At 44.2% G+C, this 23,102-nt stretch overlaps 2 protein-coding genes across 2 annotated transcripts in view; one reads left to right on the top strand and one right to left on the bottom strand.

Annotated features, from left to right (window-relative positions):
• Maf (MAF bZIP transcription factor) overlaps positions 1–15,535 on the top strand; it is a 361,015-nt gene extending 345,480 nt beyond the window's left edge. The window contains exon 3 of the mRNA XM_031341511.1: positions 15,280–15,535. The gene's annotated coding sequence lies outside the window, so the exon portion shown is untranslated. The remainder of the gene's footprint in view (positions 1–15,279) is intronic.
• The window catches only part of Wwox (WW domain containing oxidoreductase), a 922,329-nt gene continuing 914,758 nt past the window's right edge, over positions 15,532–23,102 (bottom strand). The window contains exon 9 of the mRNA XM_031341509.1: positions 15,532–16,592. Coding sequence (XP_031197369.1) covers positions 16,404–16,592 — 189 coding nt within the window. The 3' untranslated portion in view covers positions 15,532–16,403. The remainder of the gene's footprint in view (positions 16,593–23,102) is intronic.

Here is a 23,102-nt window from a genome sequence, read left to right as displayed (position 1 = left end):
AAAGGAAAGGAAAGGAAAGGAAAGGAAAGGAAAGGAAAGGAAAGGAAAGGAAAGGAAAGGAAAAGAGGGAAAAGAAACTTCAGCTTCATATGTTGGTTTCTGCCTATAATTTTAGCACTTGGGAGACAGAAGCAAGGGGGTGTGGGAAGTGTTGATCTTTGAACTTTATCAGAAAGAGGGGGATGGAGAATCTTCTGATGTGCTACAGAGGCCTGGACAACAAGGAAGGAGGGAATTAGAAGATGTACTCAGGGGTAAGAAAGGTGATGCAGACCTCTAGTTCCACCTCAGAGGCTAGTCCAGGCAATGCCACTCAAGTCTTCTGGTGTTTCAAATCTGAACACCAGGGTAAGACTTTTGGGGATTTTTGTATATTCATGGATGTGTGGGACATGGAGAAAGATGGGACCAACAAATCCTTATGACACAGACATTTACAGTAGAGGAAAGGCAGGGTTTGGTGGAACTAGAGGCAGACATGCTTGGATGACTCTGGAAAGTTACCTGAGGACTCCACTGAGTTGTAGATTTTAATGGATATGTAGGAGTTACCCTCAGGGTACCCAGAAAAGAAATAAGGAGAGATATGATGCTTCAATTGAGGGTGAAATGGTGTGGGCTAGGGTTGGGCACAACTTGTGCACAATCATCAGTCGGAATAGTCCATCAGAACCCCAGATGTTCATGTATTTCTCTGTACCCATGTAGAGAGGTAGTTATGTTGAAAGCAGATGCTTGTCTGAAGTTCATTCCAGGACTACAGGCAGAGCTCTAACACAGCCTGTGGTTTCAGCCAAGCTGGCTCTAGGAAGCCAGGGTAGGGAAAGTTGAGAAAGGCTATCTTGGGAGATGAAGGGGTAGAACTTGTTTTGTGGGAAAGCTTGTCTGGTAGTGCAGGCTGGAGGCACTCCATGCCCATCCTTCTGATCCTGGTTCTCCCACTCCATTGTCAGACAGGTCAAACAATAATAAGTGTCACTTCTCTTGGAGCTAATACTACAGTTATCATATTCCCTTGGGCATGATAACTCCATTTTTTTTGACACAGGGTCTCATATAGATAGCCCAGGCTGACTTCAAAGTCACTTTGTAGCTGAGGATGGTTTTGAACTCCTGATACTCCTATCCACCTGATCCACCTTGTGACATTTAGCCATTTACAAGCTCAAATGACCATCACTGTCTTCACAATTTCTAATATGATAGCTACCCTGTCAATCAAGGATTTGGGTACCTAGCCTAAAATACTCAACACTGAAGTGTAGAATTGCTGTTCATTATTGAGGGTCCTTGTGTCTTTCATCCCCTAAACCCATGAACAGGTTTGTCCAAATGAGAAGCAGCTTGATGTGGTGAATCAAGCCTTCTAGTTAAAATAGCTGTCCCTGCAGCCTTCAACCTAAGGCTCATTTTTTTTAGAAGTTAATTTGTGACTTTGAGCTGATATCTCTATTGTTCATACACCCTCTAGAAAAAGGAAACAAGTAAGCAGACATCTTTGTTTTGAGGATTATGGGGGCATGCCAAAGACTTCCCATATGACATGTATATTGGCTAGATTTAGCTGTGTAACGAACCACCTCAAAAGGCAAGGGGTTGCTTCTTTCAGCCCTTGTTATAATGGCTCATGCATCTGCCTGTAAACTTAGTTTCAACTGGTCCAGATGATGTTGGCTTCAGGCTCTGTTTTGAGTTTTCTCTAGGGTACACTTATCTCCCTTGGACCAATGATACCCTGAGGGAAGGGCCTGCTTCCTGATGAGTGCTGGGCAGGTAAAAGAACATATCTAGCAACATTCTTGCTCCTCTGTCTGCTCTTATCCCACTGCACATTAAGTTTAAAGGCCAAGATCATAAAGAGAATGGGGTGCAAGATCATAAAGAGAATGGGGTCACGAATGACTTGTATCTGGACTGGCTTGGGCACAGGGTGGCATATATGGCTGATGGCCTTGAAAGCTAGTTCTTTGTTGGGTAACCCAAAGCCAGGAGCTACCAGCCCTGTTCTATGATAGAGAAGGGGAATTCCTTCTCCTAGCTATCTTTGCAAGCCTGGAGGACCTCAGCTTGTGGCTCCTTCTTGGGGGAACATCTTCTAGCAGAGTTGGAAGCTGGGATTTATAGACAACTCTAACTCCCGCTTGACAACTAAATATGCACTAACAGTAATTAAAGCATGTTGGTTCATGAATAATACACTATTTGACAACTATTTGCAAAAAAAGGGTGTAATGAGACATGCTAACAAACTCACAACGAACACTCCATTGTGTGATTGCCAACTGTTTTATAAGATATTGAACATATTCACTTATCTTACTATCACACGCATTATCAAGCTAGTCTTTTTTTTTTAATACATTAATTTTCCAGACGTCTCTGGGGTCTTTGTTTGTAATCTGGCCGAGGGCAAAAAGGAAATTAGTTGGGTGGCCTGTGCTGAACTAACAATGCTTGATATCTTACAAATAAGTCTCACAATTGACGATCCCTGGAGAAAGTGCTGTGTGTGGCTTTCAAGTGTGAAGAGAAGTGTTGCCTTCAGCCAAGGTCAGTGGTAAATAGCCTCTGGGACCTTGGTGGCAACAAGGTTGTTTGTGAGTGAAGGAACTGACAGGTGCTGGGGTAGGTCTGTGATGTGTGAGTGTGTGTGTGTGAATGTAGGTGTGTGCATGCATGTGTGCATGGGCATGTGAAGGCCAGGCAGCAACCTCAGGTTTCAGTCCTCAGACATCATGTACTATTTTTGTGAAACAGAGTCTCTCACTTGTCTGGACGTCTTTCCGAAAGGTAGGCTGACTGGTCAGTGAACCCTCCAGGGATTTCCCTGTCTCCATTTCCCTGGTAATAGGATTCCAAACACATGTCGACATGCCCGTCCTTTTTAATGCATGGGCTCTGAGGATCATACTCGTGTCCTCGTGCTTGCAAGGCAAGCGTTTTACCAATGTAGCAACCCCGCATGCTGTGGGATGCATGTCTTAAAATGCTTAATGAATGCAGAATTTGTGGTTTCATCTTATTCCATTTTACATACATAGGTCTAAAGCCACTTATGTAGCTATCAAATGCCAATGTGCTTCCAATGGGGACCCAGCTCCTCTGAGTGAGGCACAGATAGGACAGGAGAGCTCTTGGATCCATCATGTGGGTCATTCTTATTTCTATGCCCGTCTACTTCCCTTACCATTAAAACAGAGTTCTTAGTGAGACTTCTTTCTGGTTTATGTCTGATAATTAGTTAAAACACACACACACACACACACACACACACACACACACACACACACAAAATATGTACAGAGAATTCTCATCCACTTGTACCCAAGGAACCAGGATAGAATATCAACATGGTGACCTTTTCCTTTCTTCAACCTTGCCCACCAAATCCAATAGCCCCAACAAGGGCCTAGCTTTCCAAATGTCCGTACCCTGCCCTAGAAGAGCTCATTGACAAAGAGTGGGCAAGTTACAGATCTGAACTGTTGGCTTCCTGATTTTTCACTGAGGTGTTCATAGTACCTGGGCTGTTCCTGCTGTCATGCTCAGGTTTCACTAGAGGCAAAACTAATGTGCCTGGAGAAGAAAATGACATTCCTCACTTTAATTTGCTTTTCAATGAATTTTTTTAAATCAATATTTGAGTGCTCAGCCAGTAAAGTGCTTAGCATGCAAACGAGAGGGTCTGAGTTTGATCTTCAGATCCCACAGAAAAGAGGCAGGCAGGCCCAGTGGCACACGCTTGTAATCCCAAGGCTGGTGAAGTGGAGATAGGTGGATCCCTGGGGCTTGCTGGATAGCCAGCCTAGCTTAGTGAGCCCAAACCAGTGAGGAACCCTGTCTCAAAAGAACCAGCTCAGGGGCTGGAGAGATGGCTCCATAGTTAAGAGCACTTGCTGCTCTCCAGGGGATGTGCCTTTGGTTCCCAGAAGCCATGAGGGCAGCTCACAACCACCTGCAATTCCAGCTCCAGGGATCTAATGCCCTCTCCTGGAGGCTGATGACACCAATATACTTAACACTGACATATATACATGCATTTAAGTTAAAAAATTAAAATAAACCCTTAAAGAAAACAAGGTACATCACACCCAAGAGACAATTCCTGAGATTGGTTGTTCATGAAATTTAAAATGTAATATTGGAAATCTGGGCTAGGATATTTGTCTTGGAAGAAATCTCCAGGTTCAGAAAAAAATGGTCTTCACAGTGAATTTATGAGAATTACTTTTATATATATTATGGATATTTTTATTTTGTGTGTGTGTGTGTGTGTGTGTGTGTGTGTGTGCGTGCTTATATGTGGATGCATGTGCACATGTGAATGAGGTCCAAAGGTCAAAGTTCAAAGTCTTTCTCAGTCACTTTTCCCTTTACTCTTTGTGACAGGATCTCTCAGTGAGCCTAGAGTTTGCAAGTTTGGCTAGAGGAGCTAGCCAGAAAGTCCCAGTGATCCTGTTTCTATGTCCCCAATCCTGGAATTACAGACATTCTCTACCATCCCTATTTCTTTATGGGGGCTCTGAGGAATCAGACTTGGGTCTACATTCTTGCATATCAAACATTTTATGAATGAAGCTGCCTTCTTAGCTGATTTTTTGTTTTCAGTCTTTAAAAGGAGCTTGGTGGAGGGGGCATTTTCAGGTCAATTGTGCACAAGAAGGATCATTGTACTTCCCAGCCTTCTGAGCTGTTAGAATCAGATCCTACCTGTGATTATTCCCCTGGATAATGTGGCCTCTTGGAATCACAGAATTCCTTCAAGTCAACAGTCTTGCTCACTTGACTCAAGACCACCCAGCCAGGTGAGACAGAGTCCAGGTTGACTTCCTGCACCTGAGACCTCCTCCACGGGACTGCACACACTCTGAGCCCCATCTGCAGGTCACACATCCTGTGAGCTACCTCTGCCCCTTTGTGAGATCCCATAGGAGAAGCCTGCCTTAACTAGGCCAAGGACAGACGTCTAGGCCAAAGGGATATGCCACAGAACACCGTTCTTGCCTTCATCATCTCCTGCATGCAGTCTTCTGAAAAACTCTTTGAAATTCAATTCTGGAAAATTAACTAAATAAAATTTAAGGCTGGCTTTCCAAGTGAGAACTTGCCTACAAGTTCCCCAAACATGGATATGTCTACTGGGTATTTACAAGACTGTTAGCTAAACGCTCACAGGTGCCCTGAGTGACTGATGCTCACCTCTTAAGAATGGAGGATTCAGAGTGGTGTTTTTAATCATGTTTTTTTCTGTGAGCACTATTCTGCGAATTGATAAGGCTTCCTTTTAATTGGATGGTCGGGTTGCATGCTTAATGCTGCATGCAAACGGTCTATAAAAATAAAGTTAAAATAATATGTGGACTACTGTCAATTCCCAGTTGCAGAAAGCAGGTTGTTCTAGAAGAAAGCAAATATAGGAACTCTATCACTACTTGGTCAAGATTAAACCCAGCATCTTTCATTCTGAAGTGGAGACGAGGAATACTAGTGCAGATTTTCCCTAGACCCTCTGCAGACTACCGTTGCCCTTGATGGTGGCTGAATCAACTGTCCCACATCTGGAGCTGCAGGCTGACGCCCTGCTTGTGTCTGCCATATCCTCCCTCCCCTCTCCACAGATGGATGGAGGTAACACCACACAGCCCACGTGCTGCACACCATTAGCCCTCCCTCACTGCCCAGTGCAGAACAACGGGCCCCAGTCTTCAGGCTGTTCATAATATTCTGACACTTTTATAGCTCCCCTGCTCACTGCCAGGGCTGGCAGTTCCCTCAACACATAGAACAAATTCCACAGACAATAGAAAGACAGCTCTCACTGCAGAGGAAGGGTCAGGCAGCTCTTTAACAGGCCATCAAAAAGACACCCTGCAAAATGCCTGCCTTCCAGATGAGTGGTGGGTGCCCACAAGACTGTCCTCTGACAACTGAGTTATTGCTTTATTTTGTGGCCACACTAAAACCTGTTGCCAGGGGGACAAAACAGCCCATTCTGATCTGGAGATCTAAGTGTAAACAGAAAATGGCCTGACTTCTGCCATGGCCATGATGTCTGTTGAAGACAAAAGTCTACTCTTGGTGTTATCTTGTCTTTTTTCCCTTCCTTCCTTACTTTCTTCTTTTCTTTTTCAAATTTCCTCTTTGATAATTTCACACACGCACTTAGCACACTGACCACTGTCATCCACTAATTTTTCCCATCTCCCTCTCTCCCCTGCCTACCTTCCTACTCCCTACAGGATCTCTTTCTCATGTTTGTATCTATTTGTTTTGTATGCAAGCCACTGAGTTTAACTAGGGTCGTCTGTTTAACCATGAGTTTGACTCCTAGTGGGATTAGCATAAATACAACTGAGAACAATGTTCTTTCTCTCCCAGAATTTATCAATAGCCAATAGTTCATTAATAAGAGTTCATTGATAAGGTATAGTTTTGTGAGTCTCTCCCTGTTCCTTGTTGGACATCAAAAGGACCAGTCTTGTGTAGTCTTAAGGTTGGTAGCTGCAGCATTTTGAAATCATGATCATAATGATTACAACTGGATTTAGAAGAAAGTGTCTGCAGTCCTTCGCTCTATCTGCCTGCTCTTACCTACTTCCAATCTCTTCTTCAATAATGTTCCCTGAGCCTTAGAAGGGATAGGCTAAATGCCTTGTTTGGGGATGAGCCCTCAATTCTCACTTATTTCAAGCATCTTGGGCCCCAACACTCACTGCACAAGAGGCCTCTCTGACTGAGGCTGAGGGTAACTTTTGCCTGTGGATATAAACAAGAGATTTAGTTAAACAGGAGTAAATGTCTTCCTTAGGTTTTTGAACTCCATAGGCATTGGCTGTTTAACCAGGCTTTACAGTTCCAGGCATGAGTTCCTTCCTATGGAGGGAAATTAGAGAGTGGTTGGTTACCTCCACACCCCCTGTGCCACCACTGCACAGGTGAGCACCTCTTGCCCAGCAGGTTGGTTTTATGGTTCATAGAGTTCACAGCTGGGTGAAATGACTGATACTTTATCATCCCAAGCAGGTCTAGCTCAACCCTAGCGTGCTTTCTCTCCATCTTGCAACTAGGTATGGATGGGGTATGTGCCATCACGGAGAATGCTGGGTTAGAGGCTCATTTTTTTTTTTTTTTTTTTTTTTTTTTTTTTTTTTTTTTTTTTTTTTTTTTTTTTTTTTTTTTTTTTTTTAGCTCTAGTCACCTCCAGCAGAATTTAAACAACTCTAGAAATGATCTAAGCCCAAAGCAATTCTGTTATCGGATTCGGAGAAGGATGCAGTTATCTGCTCAGAATTTCTCTTCACTCAAAAACTATCAACATTACCGTTTTTTTTTTTTCTGGGTGTGAGCATGTTGATAAGCAGGTGTGTTCACCAACAAGTGCTCTCATGTGTGAGGACCAGAGTTTAACATAGTATTCCCCCGCCTCTCTTGCTCTCTGCCTTACGTTTTGCTCTCAGAGACCCTGCAGTTGCTATTTCATCTTAGACTGGCTGTTCAGTGAGCTCAGAGGATACTCTTGCCTCTGTTCTTCCTGTTCTGGGGCTACAGACATATGTCACCACACCAGGCTTTTATATGAATGCTAAAGATCTGCTCTCAGCATCCCAGGCTTGTACTTCACCTACTCAAGTTTCTCCCCAGCTCCTGCCAATCACTCACTGCCATATCTAATGACCTTATTCAAGGTTTGCTGATGGGTACAAGTATTCTTTTGCTCTCCTGAGTCTGTTGTTTAAAAACTTCCCACGTGTAGACATGAGATGGAGAAAAGAACTCAAGGTCTGGGCTTATTATTTAACACAAATTGAGCAGGCAATCATAACACACAGTGTCTGAAGGGGCTCCTCAGACATGCACACAGCAGGCAGGTTTTGCTGAAGTTGGTTGTAAATGTTCAAGGTTAATAGGACTGCCACTGAGGAAGAGAGGTGAGGAGTGGGAGAAATACACTATGTGAGATAACCTTGGTAGAACGTCAGACTCTAGGGAGGAGAGTGCCTTTTAAATATCCCCTGGTTGAAGCCACACAGAGGTGCTGCTACTATAGAAAGCTCTGAAAGGAATTGTAGGCAACTTCTTGGTTACTTTTTTTTTTTTAATGAAATGATAATAATCACTTTGATTTTGATTTTGAGATACATTTTTCTTCATACCTAAATCTTCCACTCGGTGCCTATGAACCTTAAAAAAAAATCATTCCATTTCTGTCAGTCCCTGAGCTCAGACATCTTTCTGGAAAATCAGTTTTGCATCCCAGTCAGCTCACAGCCTAGCCGTCAGCCTCCTAGACACAGGCATGTCGTGTGACTGCTGACGTGTTTTCTTGTTTCTACGACTCTTGCTCTTCGAAAAGCGACACAACTGAGACTCAGGTTGCAGGAGGGAACTAGGTATAAGAGCAAATCAAAAACATCAGCCCATTTCTGTCCAGCAGATAGAAGCACTTTTATTCCCGCCTTTCCCTCCTTGTATCATCTCCTTGTATAGATGGATGGATAGGGTGGGGGGAGATGACACCAAGGGTGAAGTGCTATCAATGTGCTTGCTATGCAAGCTTGAGGAGCTGCGTTTGGAACCATGGCAAAGAAGAGCAAATCCAGACATGGGGGAATGGAGACAGGTGGATCCCTGGTAGGGCTCCCTGCCCAGCTGGCCTTGCTAAAACTGTGAGCTCCAGAAAGTGAAAAGTCCTAAAAATAAGCTGAGATCATAGAGGAAGATGCTCAAAGTCAACGTCTAGCTTCCACATACACACACCACACATTCACACACAAACAATTTAAAAATGTTTAGGTGGGTGCACAGATACCTAACAACATCCTAGCTTAGATTGTTACCAGCAGTTTGTAAGTATCACTAAATCGACCTCACTCCTGCCCTGGCATTATTACACAGTACTTGAAAGGCTTGTCTTCCAACGCAAACATGTCAGAAGAGCCCACGTTTCCCTATGACTGTCATTGTTATTGCTTCAAGAGGCATATTTCCTTCGGTGCCTGGGGGATGCTGCTGCTAACAATTAGGTATCAGAACACAGTGGCCTATGCTCAAAAGACTTGAGGATGAATACAGTTGAAGTGTTTATTTTCTTAAACGTGTGTGTATGTGTGTGTGTGTGTGTGTGTGTGTGTGTGTGTGTGTACACCAGCCGTGGCTCATGTGTAGAGGTTGTAGGACAGTTTGTAGTTTTCTTCTTCTAAACTTGTGGTCCTGGGGGGTGAGGTGGGACTGAAATACACACACACACACACACACACACACACACACATACACACACACACACACACACACACACACACACACATGCATGCACGCACGCACCCATGCATACCACAGCCACTTTCATACTTCGCAACTGCCCAGGCTTCTAGAATGGCTGTTTTAGGATTTATACGAAGAAGCTGGGTTTCTGGGCCAGGGTATTGGTACCGTTTTGTGTGTGCCTTTTCATATGTGTGTAGGCATGTGGCTGCAGGTCATAAGGCAATGTCCAGTGTCCTCTTTGATCATACTCTGTTCTTTTTCTGAGATAAGGTCTCTTGCTGCCCTGGGGCTTACCAACTTGATTCAGCTCAGGTGGTCATTAAGCCCCAGGGCCTCTTGCCCATCTGTCTTCACTTCTCCCAAGTACCAAATTACAAGCAAATGCCTTGCTTTTTAAAACACGCATTCTGGGGCTCAAACTCAGTCTTCACAAATGTGTACCGTGCACTTTACAGACGAACCATCTCCTGCACCCTGATTTGCCCTATCCGTAATGATCCTTGCGGTTTTATTGACTATTTTATTCTCAACAACAGCTCTTCGTCTCTATTGCCACTGTTGAATGGGAACATGATAGTATCCACGGAGGCGTTTGTGTTAGAAAATTCTCGACAGCAAACAGGGAGAAACATCTGAATGTTTTAGTTACCTATCCGGGGAAGATCTCCACAGCCTCCCGAAATGAATCTGAAGGCAGCCATGAAAGCTGCGAAAAGCCAAGCACTTTATCTTATAGGCCCTCCAATCTAGGCCAGCCCCGGTAGAGGTCCCCAGAACTGACTCTGAAAGGAGGGAGAAAGGAGGGGAGGGCTGTCTCAGCATACCAGGCAGACTCCCAACCAAGTCCCAAGGCTGCCAGGAAAGCCTTCAGACTCTCCCCAGAGCTTCTTACGCAGCAGAACAGAGAGAGCACCAAGGCCGAGGCCGGCGGTCCAGCTGACCCAAACTTCAGCTGGCGCCTTTCCGTTTTCTGCATTCAGCCGGTTTTTATTTCCGCTGATACAGGGTTCCTGTACTTCTCTTGCCTTGAATCCAGGTGGAAGGAGCATTCCTCACCCAGGAACTTTCCCGGTATCTCTTCCCAAGACTCATGCTGCTAAGTGCCGGGCAGGCAGGTCAACTGAGGAAAATAAGCCCATCAAGGGGCTAGCCCACCTGAATGCAAAACATGTGTGAGCCCACCACACACCGCACCCTCTCCCCGCACTGCCCCTGCACACAGTAGAGGTAAAAGCCAGCCATGCGGGCAGTTCGAGACAAGTCACTTGTCTGTAGCTACTAAGACCCAGAAAGTGTTAAGTATGGTTTGGAATTTGCAGTCTCCTGGTACTTTAAAAAAGCAACCACCTCTCTCAAGAGCCTTATGTAGATGTGTTTCCCAATCTATCTCTAAAACAAAACCTCTGTGGGGAAAGATCTTAACAATAACAACAGCAACAACAAGTCATAAATTAAGGCATATATCTATATATACATACACACACACATACATATATATACATATACATATATATATACATATATATATATATATTTTACGGAGTATAAGATCACAAACACATGGAAAGATATAAAAGGAATTTATTTTAAAATATATATGTTTATGGAGGGAGCAAGACACAAATAAACTTGAAAATACATTTCCAAAATAGAAGAAAATAGAATGTTTCAACTGGTTGTTGTGAGGCAAGTGTGGTTGTATGTATTTTCCTGATTTCTGCCACTCAAGCTGAAACACAAAGCATGCAATTGAGTTCTCTCAGCAAAGCAGAAATGCATGTTGTTTCAAAGGCGAATGCTTCCACAGTCGTTTTTTAAGATCAGTGCTCTTTCAATAGGACTTCTTAAGTGAACCAACTGCATAAATCTCATTCAAAGGATTTAAAGGAGAAAACACGTGCAGGCAAATCCTTTTCTATAACACATGTGGAAACTGGGTGTGCTATATATGTGTGGTGTGTGCACACACATGTCCCGTAACTGTAGAGGTAGGCCAGAATGTTGAGTGTCCTGATCAATGACTCTCTGCTTCACTTCCTTGAGACAGAGTGCATCACTGTACCTGGACCTAAACTGGTGGCTGGAGAGCCCCAGCAATCCTCTATCTTGGGTGCCAAGAACCCCTGGAGTCATTGGCATTTGTGGCTACTCATGACTGCTTTCTTTGCCTTGATGGTTGGGATTTAAACTCAGGACCTCATGCTTGTGTCGCAGACACTCTCACCTGCTGAGACACCCCCCTAGTCTGCTCAGAATAAGACTTAATGAACTCTTTTTCAATGTTTTATAGATCTCTAGAAGTAGAAAATAAAGCTTGGGAGGTGCGGTACAGAGGACAAGACAATCCCCAAATGCTGTGTACACAGGGAATTGGGTCAGAGACAGATAGACTCAGAGCACAAAATCGCACAAGAAGCTATGGCCTCAGGGTCCAAAGGCTTCCTTAAAGGAAAAGGAAGAATCACATTGGTGACTGGTAGTGGGAGATGAACCTCCACACAGACAACTTTGCAAGTAAGCTGTTGGGAGAACACACTCAAACACTTAGGAAATGAAACCCAGTGAAACTGGGTCTTCTCCATCAGGATGCCCAGCATCCAATGAGACACCACTCAAATCCAGAGAACAAAGTTCCCAGGAAACTCCTTGGGGTTAGAGACAGGGCCTTGCTCTCTCTCTCTCCTCTGTGAGTGAGTGGCTAGAGAAGAGTTGCCATTTGCATATTCATACTTCATCCATTCAAAATAGCTTTGCTTCCTTGCTCAAAGATGGAGTGGGAGATGGTCCCATAAATACAACAGCAAGAAAATAGACAATATCTTTGATTAGTACGGCATCAATGACATCTAATAAATGCAGACAGTTTGTCAGCTGTCAAGATGTGGCCCTCTGGGGACCCCCAGCTAGTGCTGTGAACACAAGAGCCAATGGGAAGCGAAGACATTTGTGGTGCTCATTCTGGTCTGGGTACTAGATTCAGATGAGGTCACTGGCTTGCTGCACTGATGATCAGAAAGGAAGAAAAACAAGATGCTCTTTGAATATATAGTAAAAATGGGACACTTTCCCACCCAAATCCTCTCTCCATATACTCACTCTGAATTTCCATGCTCACTAAAATTTTGAACTCTACCCTGTGGGGGAAAAGGAAGGACAGATGTTTCTGCTTTAAATAAAGAGGCTGGCTGCTAGGGAATAGTATGCATAAGTAGATATAGCTTGCAACAAGATGATGTTGAAATAACTGTGAAAGAGTAAATAGCACACAGCGTTGACAAGGCTGTAAACACACACACACATGCTTCTGGTCAGCATGCCATCACTGAAACATACCAGTCTTGGGAGATTTTTTTGGGCTCCATGCAAACCAATGCTAGGGCTATAGACTCTTTTTTTTTATTAGATGTTTTCTTATTTACAATATCTCCTTTCCTAGGTTCCCCTCCACAAAAGAAAAAAAGAAAAAAAGAAAAAAGAAAAAAATAGAAAGAAAGAAAAGAAAATAAGAAAAAATAAAAACTAAAACAATCCCGTTTCCCTTCCTCCTCCCCCTGTTCACCATCCCACCCCCTCCTGCTTACTGGCCCTGGCATTCCCCTACACTGGGGCATAGAACCTTCACAGGACCATTGGTTCTAACAGTACAAACTAGACATTCCCTGAGTGTCCCATAGTAGAAACATGGCCCTATAAGGATAGCCCACCCAAATGATATACGAAGCATCTATTAACAGCATAGAAAGACTAGGGGAAAAACAAGATGATTTTTGTGGGGGAAAGAAGAGAAGGTATACAAAATCAAATGCTTGAGCCAAGAGCAAAGACTCAAGAGGTAATTTGGGAGGGGACATAACCTGTATTTAAATTTAGTGGTGTAGCTAGGCTTCCTTTTTCTAAGAGTCATCTTTGTTGGTGGTAGCTCCTTTCATGAATTCAGCAGTTCAGATCAGCACCCACTGATCATATGTAATGACCTCACTTACTTAGTGTTCTGAAGTGATTTCAGCAACAAACTGGAGTATCTTAGGAGGCACAGAGTCAATGCACAAGGTACATAGGTACTGTTATTTTAGGGTTTGGCTTTTTTTGTGTGTTTTTGTTTTTTAACATAAACTTCTAAAAGCGGTGAGTACTAGTGGTAAGAATTGGCAGGCACTTTGCAATCTGAGACCTTCTGGCCTACCACTGACCTTGATGAAAGTAATCAGGCCTCCTCTTCATTGAGGTTCGAAATAAAACTGCCCATCTTCTCATTCTGAAAGAGCAAAGCCACAAGCCGCAGGCTGAGACCATTGCCTCAGTTGCTTTTCGATTGATAAGTGGCAGCAAGGTCTCTCAGGCACGGATGTGGAAACCAGATGCCTTCTTTTTTGGACTTAAAGAGACAGGGACAGAGAGGAACGTGGCAGAAAATGACCAAAAAAATGGTTGGGTTATTCTTCTTGGTGGATGTATTCTATTGGCTTCATCAGAATGTTGGACATCGAGTCCACCCATAGCTAAGTCCAGGCTGGGAACAGACTTGCTTACAACTGGAACAGAGTTAGGGGAGGAAGGCTATTTGGGTAGAACAGAAGCCAGTATTGCTGGGTCAGTGGCAGGTATGAAAAGCATTGCTAAAGCTTATACCAGTCATTGGCTCTAGCAGGAGAGCCATGTAGCAGGATAGCCTTAGGTAGGAAGAAAGTTAGTTTTCCTTTGTGAGTAACTCATCCCTTGTCTAAATGGAATGTGTAGACATTTCTGGTCTCCAGTCAACCCAGAAAAAGGGTGTGTAGTGGAGGGTACATGGATTTGACAGTAGATGGAGCCGCCTTTCAGTCTCAACTAATACTCATAAAGCATAGGCTATAGAAAAGGTGCTTTATCTTTAGTTTTATCCCTTGTTCAATTAAAAAAAAAAATGGGTATGGTTTGTCCATACCCTTAACTAACTCAACAAATATCCCAAGTTTCATGGAGCTTATACTATGGGGGAAGGAAAAGGATGATTGCTACTTGTCCAATGTTATTTGTTTTTGAAAGGAGAAACATTAAGGAGGGAAGGGTCATTGCAGTGATACCATGAATGAAGTGGCCAGACACACTACCTCATCTGAAACAGGTGACATCTGAACAGAGAGCTGAAGTCAGTCAGAGACAAACTTTTATGTGAGAAAATCATTCCCACAGAAGGAGCAGTAAACTGAAAGCTCCTGAATTGGGAGTGTTTTTGGTATGTCCGAGGGCTACAAGAAATCTAGGGGATGTTCTACGGGAAAGGAAGAAAGTGCAAGGACATAGCATGGCCCAAGGCATCTGGGGTTCTAATTAAGAGAGAACGATGAGGCTGTGGGGGAAATGTTTCCGACTCGGTGAAAGGAGTGCCGTCAGCTAGCTTTTGCTTCGTAACCAATAATCCTGAGATTTGAAGGCTTAAAAAATGTACAGATCTGTACTACTCCTTATAGTTCTGTGAAAGAAGTGTGGAGTTTCTTCTCCTCTGGGATGACTCAGATGGCATGGGAGGCTGCAGCTAGGCTGTGAGGAGCTGAAGAGCAATGGTACTTCACATGACCCACCTAGAGGCAGAGGCCCAGAGATCTGTGTTATTGGCTGGTCTGAAGCTGCCATCACAGGAGGAGGAGGAGAAACAGTGTGACATGAAAATCTCCATCCTCACCTTTTTTGTGTTTAACGAAAGAGTCTGTCATGTCACATAGGACTCTTCTGTATCTTGCTGACCTTAAATTTTGTCTTTCAGAATGTAGCTTTGAAGGTTCTTATATCAGGCAATTAATGCATGAAAGGCCTGGTCCTTAGAACACATGGGGCATATTAATTTACTTAAAGTCATCTCTGTGCCCCCTTGCCTGGAGATCAGGGTGTAAGTGGAGAGAGTGGGTTTTTCTCAAGCAACTGATAATTCCAGGAACCATCCCTGGAGGACCGAAATAATGTCTGCAAGTTAAGAGTGACCATAATTAAAGTGAAATCGCACCACAGTCACTTTTCTCTTCTTTCTTTCTCTCACAGAAAATATGATGCTGGCATGCTTATCCCATGAGACGACTCGGCCCACAAAGCACAAAAACTAAACTCGAACTCAGAGAAGAATCAAGAATTGTGTTTTCCTGGCGTCTACAAGAAGCGCTTTATTTTTCCTCTAGATTTCTTTTCTAAAAAAGAAAAAAAAGAAAAAAGAAAGAAAACAAACACAAAAACAAAACAGAACAAAGATTACTGATACAAACATTCAAACAAACAAACGATACACACTTCAGGCAACCATAGTCAAGCATGTTCTTTATTAAGCATAGGATGGGGGGAACCAGGGGAAGCGAACTCTGGAGGACTGAGAGGTTGGGACAGTCACTAAAGAAGTCATTCTTGGAACTGTGAGTGAAGACTGGAGGGAACTACTTCCCTGTTTCCCACCTCAAGCATATCCCCTGTATCTTAAAGATGCCTTGCCTCCTTCCTTGCCCGCCTGTGTATCTAGGGAATGATTTGCAAAATGTAAAATGTACTTGTTATGATCGCTAAAGAACTGCTTGTGTAACTTTGGCAAGGAGGACAGCAAATGGTGCTTCTGGGACCCGCCATCTCCGCACACTGACTCTGCCCTCCCTCTGATGGCACCTTTGCATTGGTTCTTGTTGGAATGAGGTACTGAGTTTCTCTCAAGTTGCCACGCCTGTTCAGATGTGGTAGGGAAGTATGAAACATGGCCTCCAGGATTGAACTCAGCATGGAGAAGTGAAGAATGTGCATTTTTTTTCTTCCGTTAACAGGAGAAAACCAGCCTTGGGTGGCAACAATGGCAGTGGTGGCAGTTAGGTGGGTCGAGGGGATATTAGGTTATTCTAAGATTGATAGAGAATCATGTGTGCTTCTACAATGAGCAAGGGAACCTACATGCTAACCATGCTTCCATTTTCAAGCAGACCACCACCAGAAAAGCAAGCAGACACATGACTAACCCTGTCCCTTGAAATTCCTGGCTTCCCGCTAGTTATAATCTTCTTCCATTGATTACAGCTGCTCTTATATACGCTCATTGCCCTGCACTGGAGGTTCTGGGCACCCAGGATGATGGGGCTGACTGTGATGAGGGTCAAAGCATGGGTGGGGGTTTGCCCAAGATTATGGGGCTCCGATTAGCTGGATGGACTGCCTAGTCGGTCCTGGATGAGCCTCTCGCTGAGTTCCCACAGGGCCCGGGCTGTCTCTTCACTCTGAGCCTCCTCGGATGGCAGGCAACGGCAGCAGTTGTTGAAATACATCCCTCCGAGGCCCTCCAGCTCTGGGGCGACTGCACAGTAGACAGTGGTTGCAGCTCCCTGTTGCTGAAAGGCAGAGAAGAAAGAAAAGCAATTATTTTTTATGAAATGAGTGACAAGACAATGCCACTTTGGCTATCTGGAGATTAGCTAGCCTTTCTCCACTTGGACATCAGCGTGGCAAAGGGCTCTCCTCCAAGCCCAGGACTGCAGAAGTATGATGTGTGACAGCTGTGGAAAAACAAGTCCATAAACTCTGCTTGTAAAGCTGGTGTGACTTTTTACACCTCATAGAGGAAAAAGGCTTGGGAAATAAAGACACGTTTCAATCTATCATGCCAGACGCCATTTCAGCACAGAGAAAGAGATGCCATACTCCCCAACACACAAGAACAAATCCATCCGACCCTTTGACTTCTCAATGCGCAATATAATTTGACTCCGAGAGCTCTCTAGAACCTTCTGTCCAAAAGAAACCAACAACTCTTGATTATGGCCCATCAAGTGGAAGGCTCAAGAGAGACTGGTGCCAGATCTTTCCTGTATTCTTTTTATTCAGGGTGCTCCTACGGAGTGGAATGGGTTAACAACACTGTTGAGATGTTTAAACACACACACACACACACACACACAGAGTCTCACATCTCCCTATGCTGATGTGTCTATTAATTCATCCAGAAAACACTTCTCTAAATGTCATATCTGTTCCGATTTACAACAAGATATGGCCTAAGGTGGGAGGCATGTTTCCTTCCAGCCCACTTCAAAATGCAAGTCTCTGTGAGCAGCACCGATCATGTCTAGTCTCTTCTGGAGTAATGGTTGAGGCTTTAGCTAGGGGTGTGTCTGCTGATGCGGTACGAAGTCATCCCAACTGACAGAATATTGCCAGAGATGTTAATAAAGAGGGCAAGAGCTCACTTTGCTTTGCAAGCCATAATTAAAAATAATAGGTGTCCGTTCATAGGGAGGCACGGTGAGCACAGCTCTAATTTAAAACCAGTACAGTTTATCTGCTATCCTGTGATCATTAATGAGGGAGGGGGGACAGTTCCTGATGGATCAACCTGCTGTCAGCTGACAGGGTGTGCTGTCACAAACAAGGACCAAAAGGTCACCACAAAATGTCACCTTCAGGAAAACATAAGGGATGCTTTGCTTATGAGGGAGATAGTTTTCTGTATCAACTCAAATGTAATCATTTTTTTTCCTACCCCTACATCAACTCAAATGTAATCATTTTTTTTCCCTGCCCCTACAGGGTTTAAGTTGTGTCAATTTAGATTGTCCATGGAAGAACATCCCTGTAAATGTAGAATCAGTGGGGCCAGGGGCGCTTTGAGAACCAGGATCCCAAGAACTTACAATTTTAGCAAAGTTTTAAGAAGCCCACTTGGGTTTTCTCTGATGTGGGTCTGTCTCTGTGTTGGGAATCTGTGGTCATTGGTCAAATGAAGCCACGTGGCCTGCCTGTAGGAGAGGTGTGGAGGAGCACGTGAGGCAGACTGGAAGTTAGATAAGGCCTAGCCACTTGAGACGGATGGACAGGTCCCACCCGTCCAGGATTTGAACATATGACCTGTGATTGGAGCATAATTGAATAATGACAAACAATTTGTGACTTCCTGAAGTCCCTCAGTGCGTTTGGCTCCTTCTGCCTCTCCCCGACCCCCACAAAAACCAGTGACTACTTTGGATTCAGTGACTTCTTTCTCAATTGGTTTCCCTTTTGTGAGTTGTTACTCTTCATCGCCATTAGCTGAGCACCAGGTGTGTTTATCTAAATACCTGTCAGGCAGTTATGGCATCCCTCTGCAGTCTGTAAGGAGGAGGTGGGCAGCCAGAGGGCCTTTAACAGCTAAGTAGAACACAGAGACTATCTCTCAGGTAACACAAGCCACACAATAGCTTGGCCTCAGCTCTCTGCACAGTCTAGGTGAAGATGGAGTTCTGGATAAACTTTGGGCTGTCTCTTGGGTTTTCATTTTATTTTGTAGGTGACAAATAAAGCTACGAGTGGCCAGGAGACTTGCCACAGACTTCTACGTGGTGGCTGAGAGAATCCAATCAACTCACCCCCAAATTCACCCCTCCTTCTCCTCCTCCTCTTCCTCCTCCTCTTCTCCCCTCCTCTTCCTCCTCCTCTTCTCCCTCCTCCTCTTCCTTCAACTTCTCTTCCTCCCCCTCCTCCCTGAACTGTACATGATTCTCGTCAGACAGTGGTTCTAACTTCACAGCAGGCTGGCCTCCCACAGCCTTGCCAATCCCGAGACAAGACCAAGGGAGGCCACTCAGGAAAGTGAAAACCAGAGATCTTCCGATTCCTAATGTGGCACGTTGCCACTGTGGCCTTCTAAACGTGAGGTGGACTGTGTGCTTGCTTTCTGGAAATGGTGCTTTTGTGAGGAAATTCTGAAGTCATCCCAATCCAGAATCAAGCTAATGTGTAGATCATGAGGAGACATATCCTCCCTGGTTAGGATATGCAAGTGACTGCAGTTGGGCTGGTTTTGTAGAAAGGTACATTTGGTACCTATGCTTCAGTAGTTTTAAAAGCCCAGTGTTCCACACATGCACGCTTCAATTCTTTGCTATCGGCTTTAGGGTACTTTACAACCCAAATTCTACTGCCAGTGCCCCGGGCTTTCTAAAAGAACACAGTACAGGGTACAAAGGCCACCTTTGCTGCCCCAAAGACCAATTGTGTGCTTTCGGCAAATCCTCCCTGCCCGTGCCATGTGCACAACCACTGGCTCTTGCTTTATCTTCTTTTCAGACACACAATTAAGTGCTGACAATATCTCGTTGGTCCCATGCCCACTACCTCATGTGCTTTTTGGAGGATTTCCTTTTCAGCTGTTCCAATGGCAACCTTTGAGTGACATCTCTATGCCATCAGATGTGGCGACAGTTTAATAACAAGTTCCCACTTCGGGCTCATCAGCTTTTCAAAAGTCTGCATACCATCAGCCTGAGACAGAGCCACATTAGTGAGGTCTCATTAGTAAACAAGTTTGTGCTGCTGATAGAAGATAAAAGATTTTTAAACTGATAAGAAAGGTTTTGGGGAGGTTGGGGTTTTTTTTCCCCCTTGAGCACTTCAATCACCAGCAAATGACTTTCATGCCACTTTGGGGGGCATCAGTACATAATTCAGAGAAGATGAAAGAGATGCATAAAGGAATTAATGTTAACAACACTGGTGTAATATTTGAAGGCACGACGCCGTTTGTCAACATTGCTTTCCTAATCCTCGGTGATAAAATAATAACCCGCTGACATATGAATGCTTGCGGAGCTGTGGGTTCTCCCAGAATTTGTGTGTGTGTGTGTGTGTGTGTGTGTGTGTGTGTAAGAGAGAGAGAAAGAGAGAGTGTGTAAGAGTGTGTGTGTGTGTGTGTGTGTGTGTGTGTGTGTGTGTGTGTGGTGTGTTTATCTTCTCCAGAACAATCTTTTCAGGTTGCTCACAGTCACTCGGTGGCAGAAGCTGGGGAAGTGGCACCTTCAGCCCACAGCGATGCCAACCGCTAAAGCAATGATGACTCTGGACTGAGAGTTTGTAGGAAACCTAGTAGAATGGTTAATCATACCCCAATGGCATCTGGGTTCTTGTCAAACATTTCGAGTTAGCCAGAGTTCAACTGTGCCATCAGTTGTTACTATGCTTGTAAAATTGCCCAGGGTTCTTGTTTGGGGGTTAAGCTGAGAATATTTTGCTAATAGAGGCTTATCAGTCTCTGTAGGGAGTCATTTTTCAGGTATGTGATCCCCATCTTCCAACTCAGAAACCTATAGACAGGGGCTGCTTCTGGTCGCTGAGAGCCTGGGATTTAAAGGGGCCACATCCTTCCAAAAATCCTTTGGTGGGATGAAACTGTTAAGTAGCTGCCTTCCATCAACATTTATTTGATAACGGCTGGCCATCAATTTGTAGCTATCAGCACAGAATACAAATGGATATTGAGTCCTTTGAAGAAAAAGGTGCAGAGGTTTCTGATAAACAAAACATGTTTTAAAAAAAAACCCACATATTGAGATCTGTGATGCATTACTTAGTGTCGTGATAGAATGCCCATGTTCTGATAAGAACACGTGTCACACAATTAATTTAGCATTCAGGTGACTCTGCTTTAATATGCATGCTCATTTAAAAGGAAGAGTAGATCCCCTTCTTAAAGTAGGTGTAACAATATATTTAAAAATACGCCTGGTATCATGGCATATCTATATTCAAAGACTTGAAAGAGCAGAAGATGTTTGAAGATTGCTTTATTACAGACACATCCACACCAGGACATCGCACAGGAAATGCTGAATTAATCAATTTATGCAAAAAAATAGATTCGGGAAAGGGAACACACCATGCAAGCTAGATTAGGCCTGGAGCCTCAAGGGCAGGGAAGGTAGGCAGCTCTTGAGAAGTGGGCCGTGACTGCAGAGGTGGATTGGAACTGCTAAGCTGCAATGAGAAGGTTAGGCAAAGAGGAAAGACAGGTGCCTCTTCAGACCCTCAGAGCTTTCATTGAGATGCATCTGGGGTCTGCTAGGCATAGAATATACTCTCCAAATGTGAAACCCATGGCCTCATAGATAGATCACGCTGAGTGAGATGATTAGTCAGTCACAAAGCTGTAATAGTGACTAGCATCTTACTACCCTCCTCTTCTAGTAACACTCATGGGAGAGAGTTTATAAGACTTTTATCTGAAATATACAACACTGTATCCTGGAGTTCATCCCCAAAAGTCTTGGTGCTTGGGACATAGCTGTTCCCACAATTAATAATTTCAATCCCTGGTTTATAGGGCAAAACGAAGCTGTTCCAAGGGGTGCTGTGTCCCTACTTAACGATCCAAGAGCAATGTTGTCAGCGGACAAGTTGACCTCCTATTCCAGAGTGTTCCACCTGTTCATAAAGTGAAGTAGTTAGTGTAGGAAGGAGTGATGAGTGACCTCCATCACAGAACGTCGCCATGGCTACCCATACAACCAAATGTGCTTCTCAAGAAGCAGCTCTGGTCTGCAGTGAGTTCCAGCCAATAGTGACCATCCCAGCAGCTATGACTAGCCTTCACTGAGAGGCCAGGTGCTGCCAGACAGCTTCATCAGCATCACCTCTTAATCTTCATGTTGTCCTCACGCCAGGGACAACTAGCTTCCTCACTTTAATGGACCCACATAGATTCAGAGATCAAACGGCACTTGTCCAAAGACACAGCGACAGTCACAGATTGACAGACGGAGAATCCATGAGTCAGTGTAGGAAACCTCCTTCCCAAACACGTGACACACATTGGTCATGTCCTTCCTCCCAGGTGCCTCCCATTTAGCTCACGCTTCCTTGTACTGTTTTGGCCCCAGTCCGTGTCTGATTACAGAATGATGCCCTGATTTGGCCTAAATTAAATATATGAGCTGTCTGTATATTCACCTGAAAAATGTTCAAAGGAGATTTTTCCACTGTTGACTTAGTCAGTGAACTAAATTGAAATTATATCCATTTGGATTAACCAAGAAATGAAGATTCAGCACCCAGTCCACCAATTCAACAGCAAATGACCCTTTACTAAAAAAGAAAAAAAAAAAGTTACCTGACTCACTATGCCACCTCCAGGCACCAGATCTGCCAACTTAAAGAACATACCCTTTGATGATAGATATTTTCTAGGAATGAACATCAAAAACAGTGGAATACATGGTTGCCTACATGGCCTCTGTACCCTGCCCATCTCTCCACAACACTCTCATAGGAAAGCTTGCATGTACTGGACCAGAAAGGTACAGGACTTAGCGTTTGCTTCCAGAGCCACCCGTTTTGAAAACTCCCATACAAATGCAGCCTTCCACAGAGGCAGGCTCTCACAATCCATTAGACTTGCAAACCAAACCACCCCCTCCTTTCAGCCCCCCAATAAATCCCTACCAAATTAACTCCTACAAATTCCCAACAATTGATTCCTCCAAAGGCCTTGAATAATACAGGCTCGGCTCCTATACATGCAAATATTTTGTGTAGACACTGAGATGTAAACGTCTTCATAGCCCTCGGGAGTTCTGCTAATGCACAGGTTGTTCTTAAGCCTTCGTTACAAAAAGCCTTCATTGCAGGGGGGTGGGGGTGGGGAAACAAAGCTCTGTAAACTGGTATTTGTTTACAGGGTATGCTAGTGTGAGAGAATGTTCCAAAAAAAAAGCCATACAACATACATACTTCCCCTTCACTCCTTCACTCTGCAGAAGAGAATGTGCTCACCTGACACAGTGACTTTGACAGTGTGTTCCAGAACTTACTTGTTACCACAAATCCTTTTGCTACAAGTGGGGTCTCAGGTGTGGAAGAGCTCGGGTTCTTTTTCTTTTTCCTGGTGACTCTCAAATGAAGGTAAAGAGTGCATTCTCAGGTGTGCGGACATATCCGTAGAGTTCAGCAGTGCCAGGGACCCAAGGGAGAGGTGTATAGTAAAATATGCCAACCCATCAGGCCAGCAACAGATAACACCCATATTGCAAAGCCCCTCTTGAGTGATGTGAAAGAGCAGAAAGAATGACATTTAACTGTCCAGTGGCACCCACAGA

The sequence above is a fragment of the Mastomys coucha genome, unplaced genomic scaffold (genome assembly GCF_008632895.1).
Source record: "Mastomys coucha isolate ucsf_1 unplaced genomic scaffold, UCSF_Mcou_1 pScaffold22, whole genome shotgun sequence".
NCBI lineage: Eukaryota > Metazoa > Chordata > Mammalia > Rodentia > Muridae > Mastomys > Mastomys coucha.
This window is presented reverse-complemented; position numbering and strand designations above follow the sequence as displayed.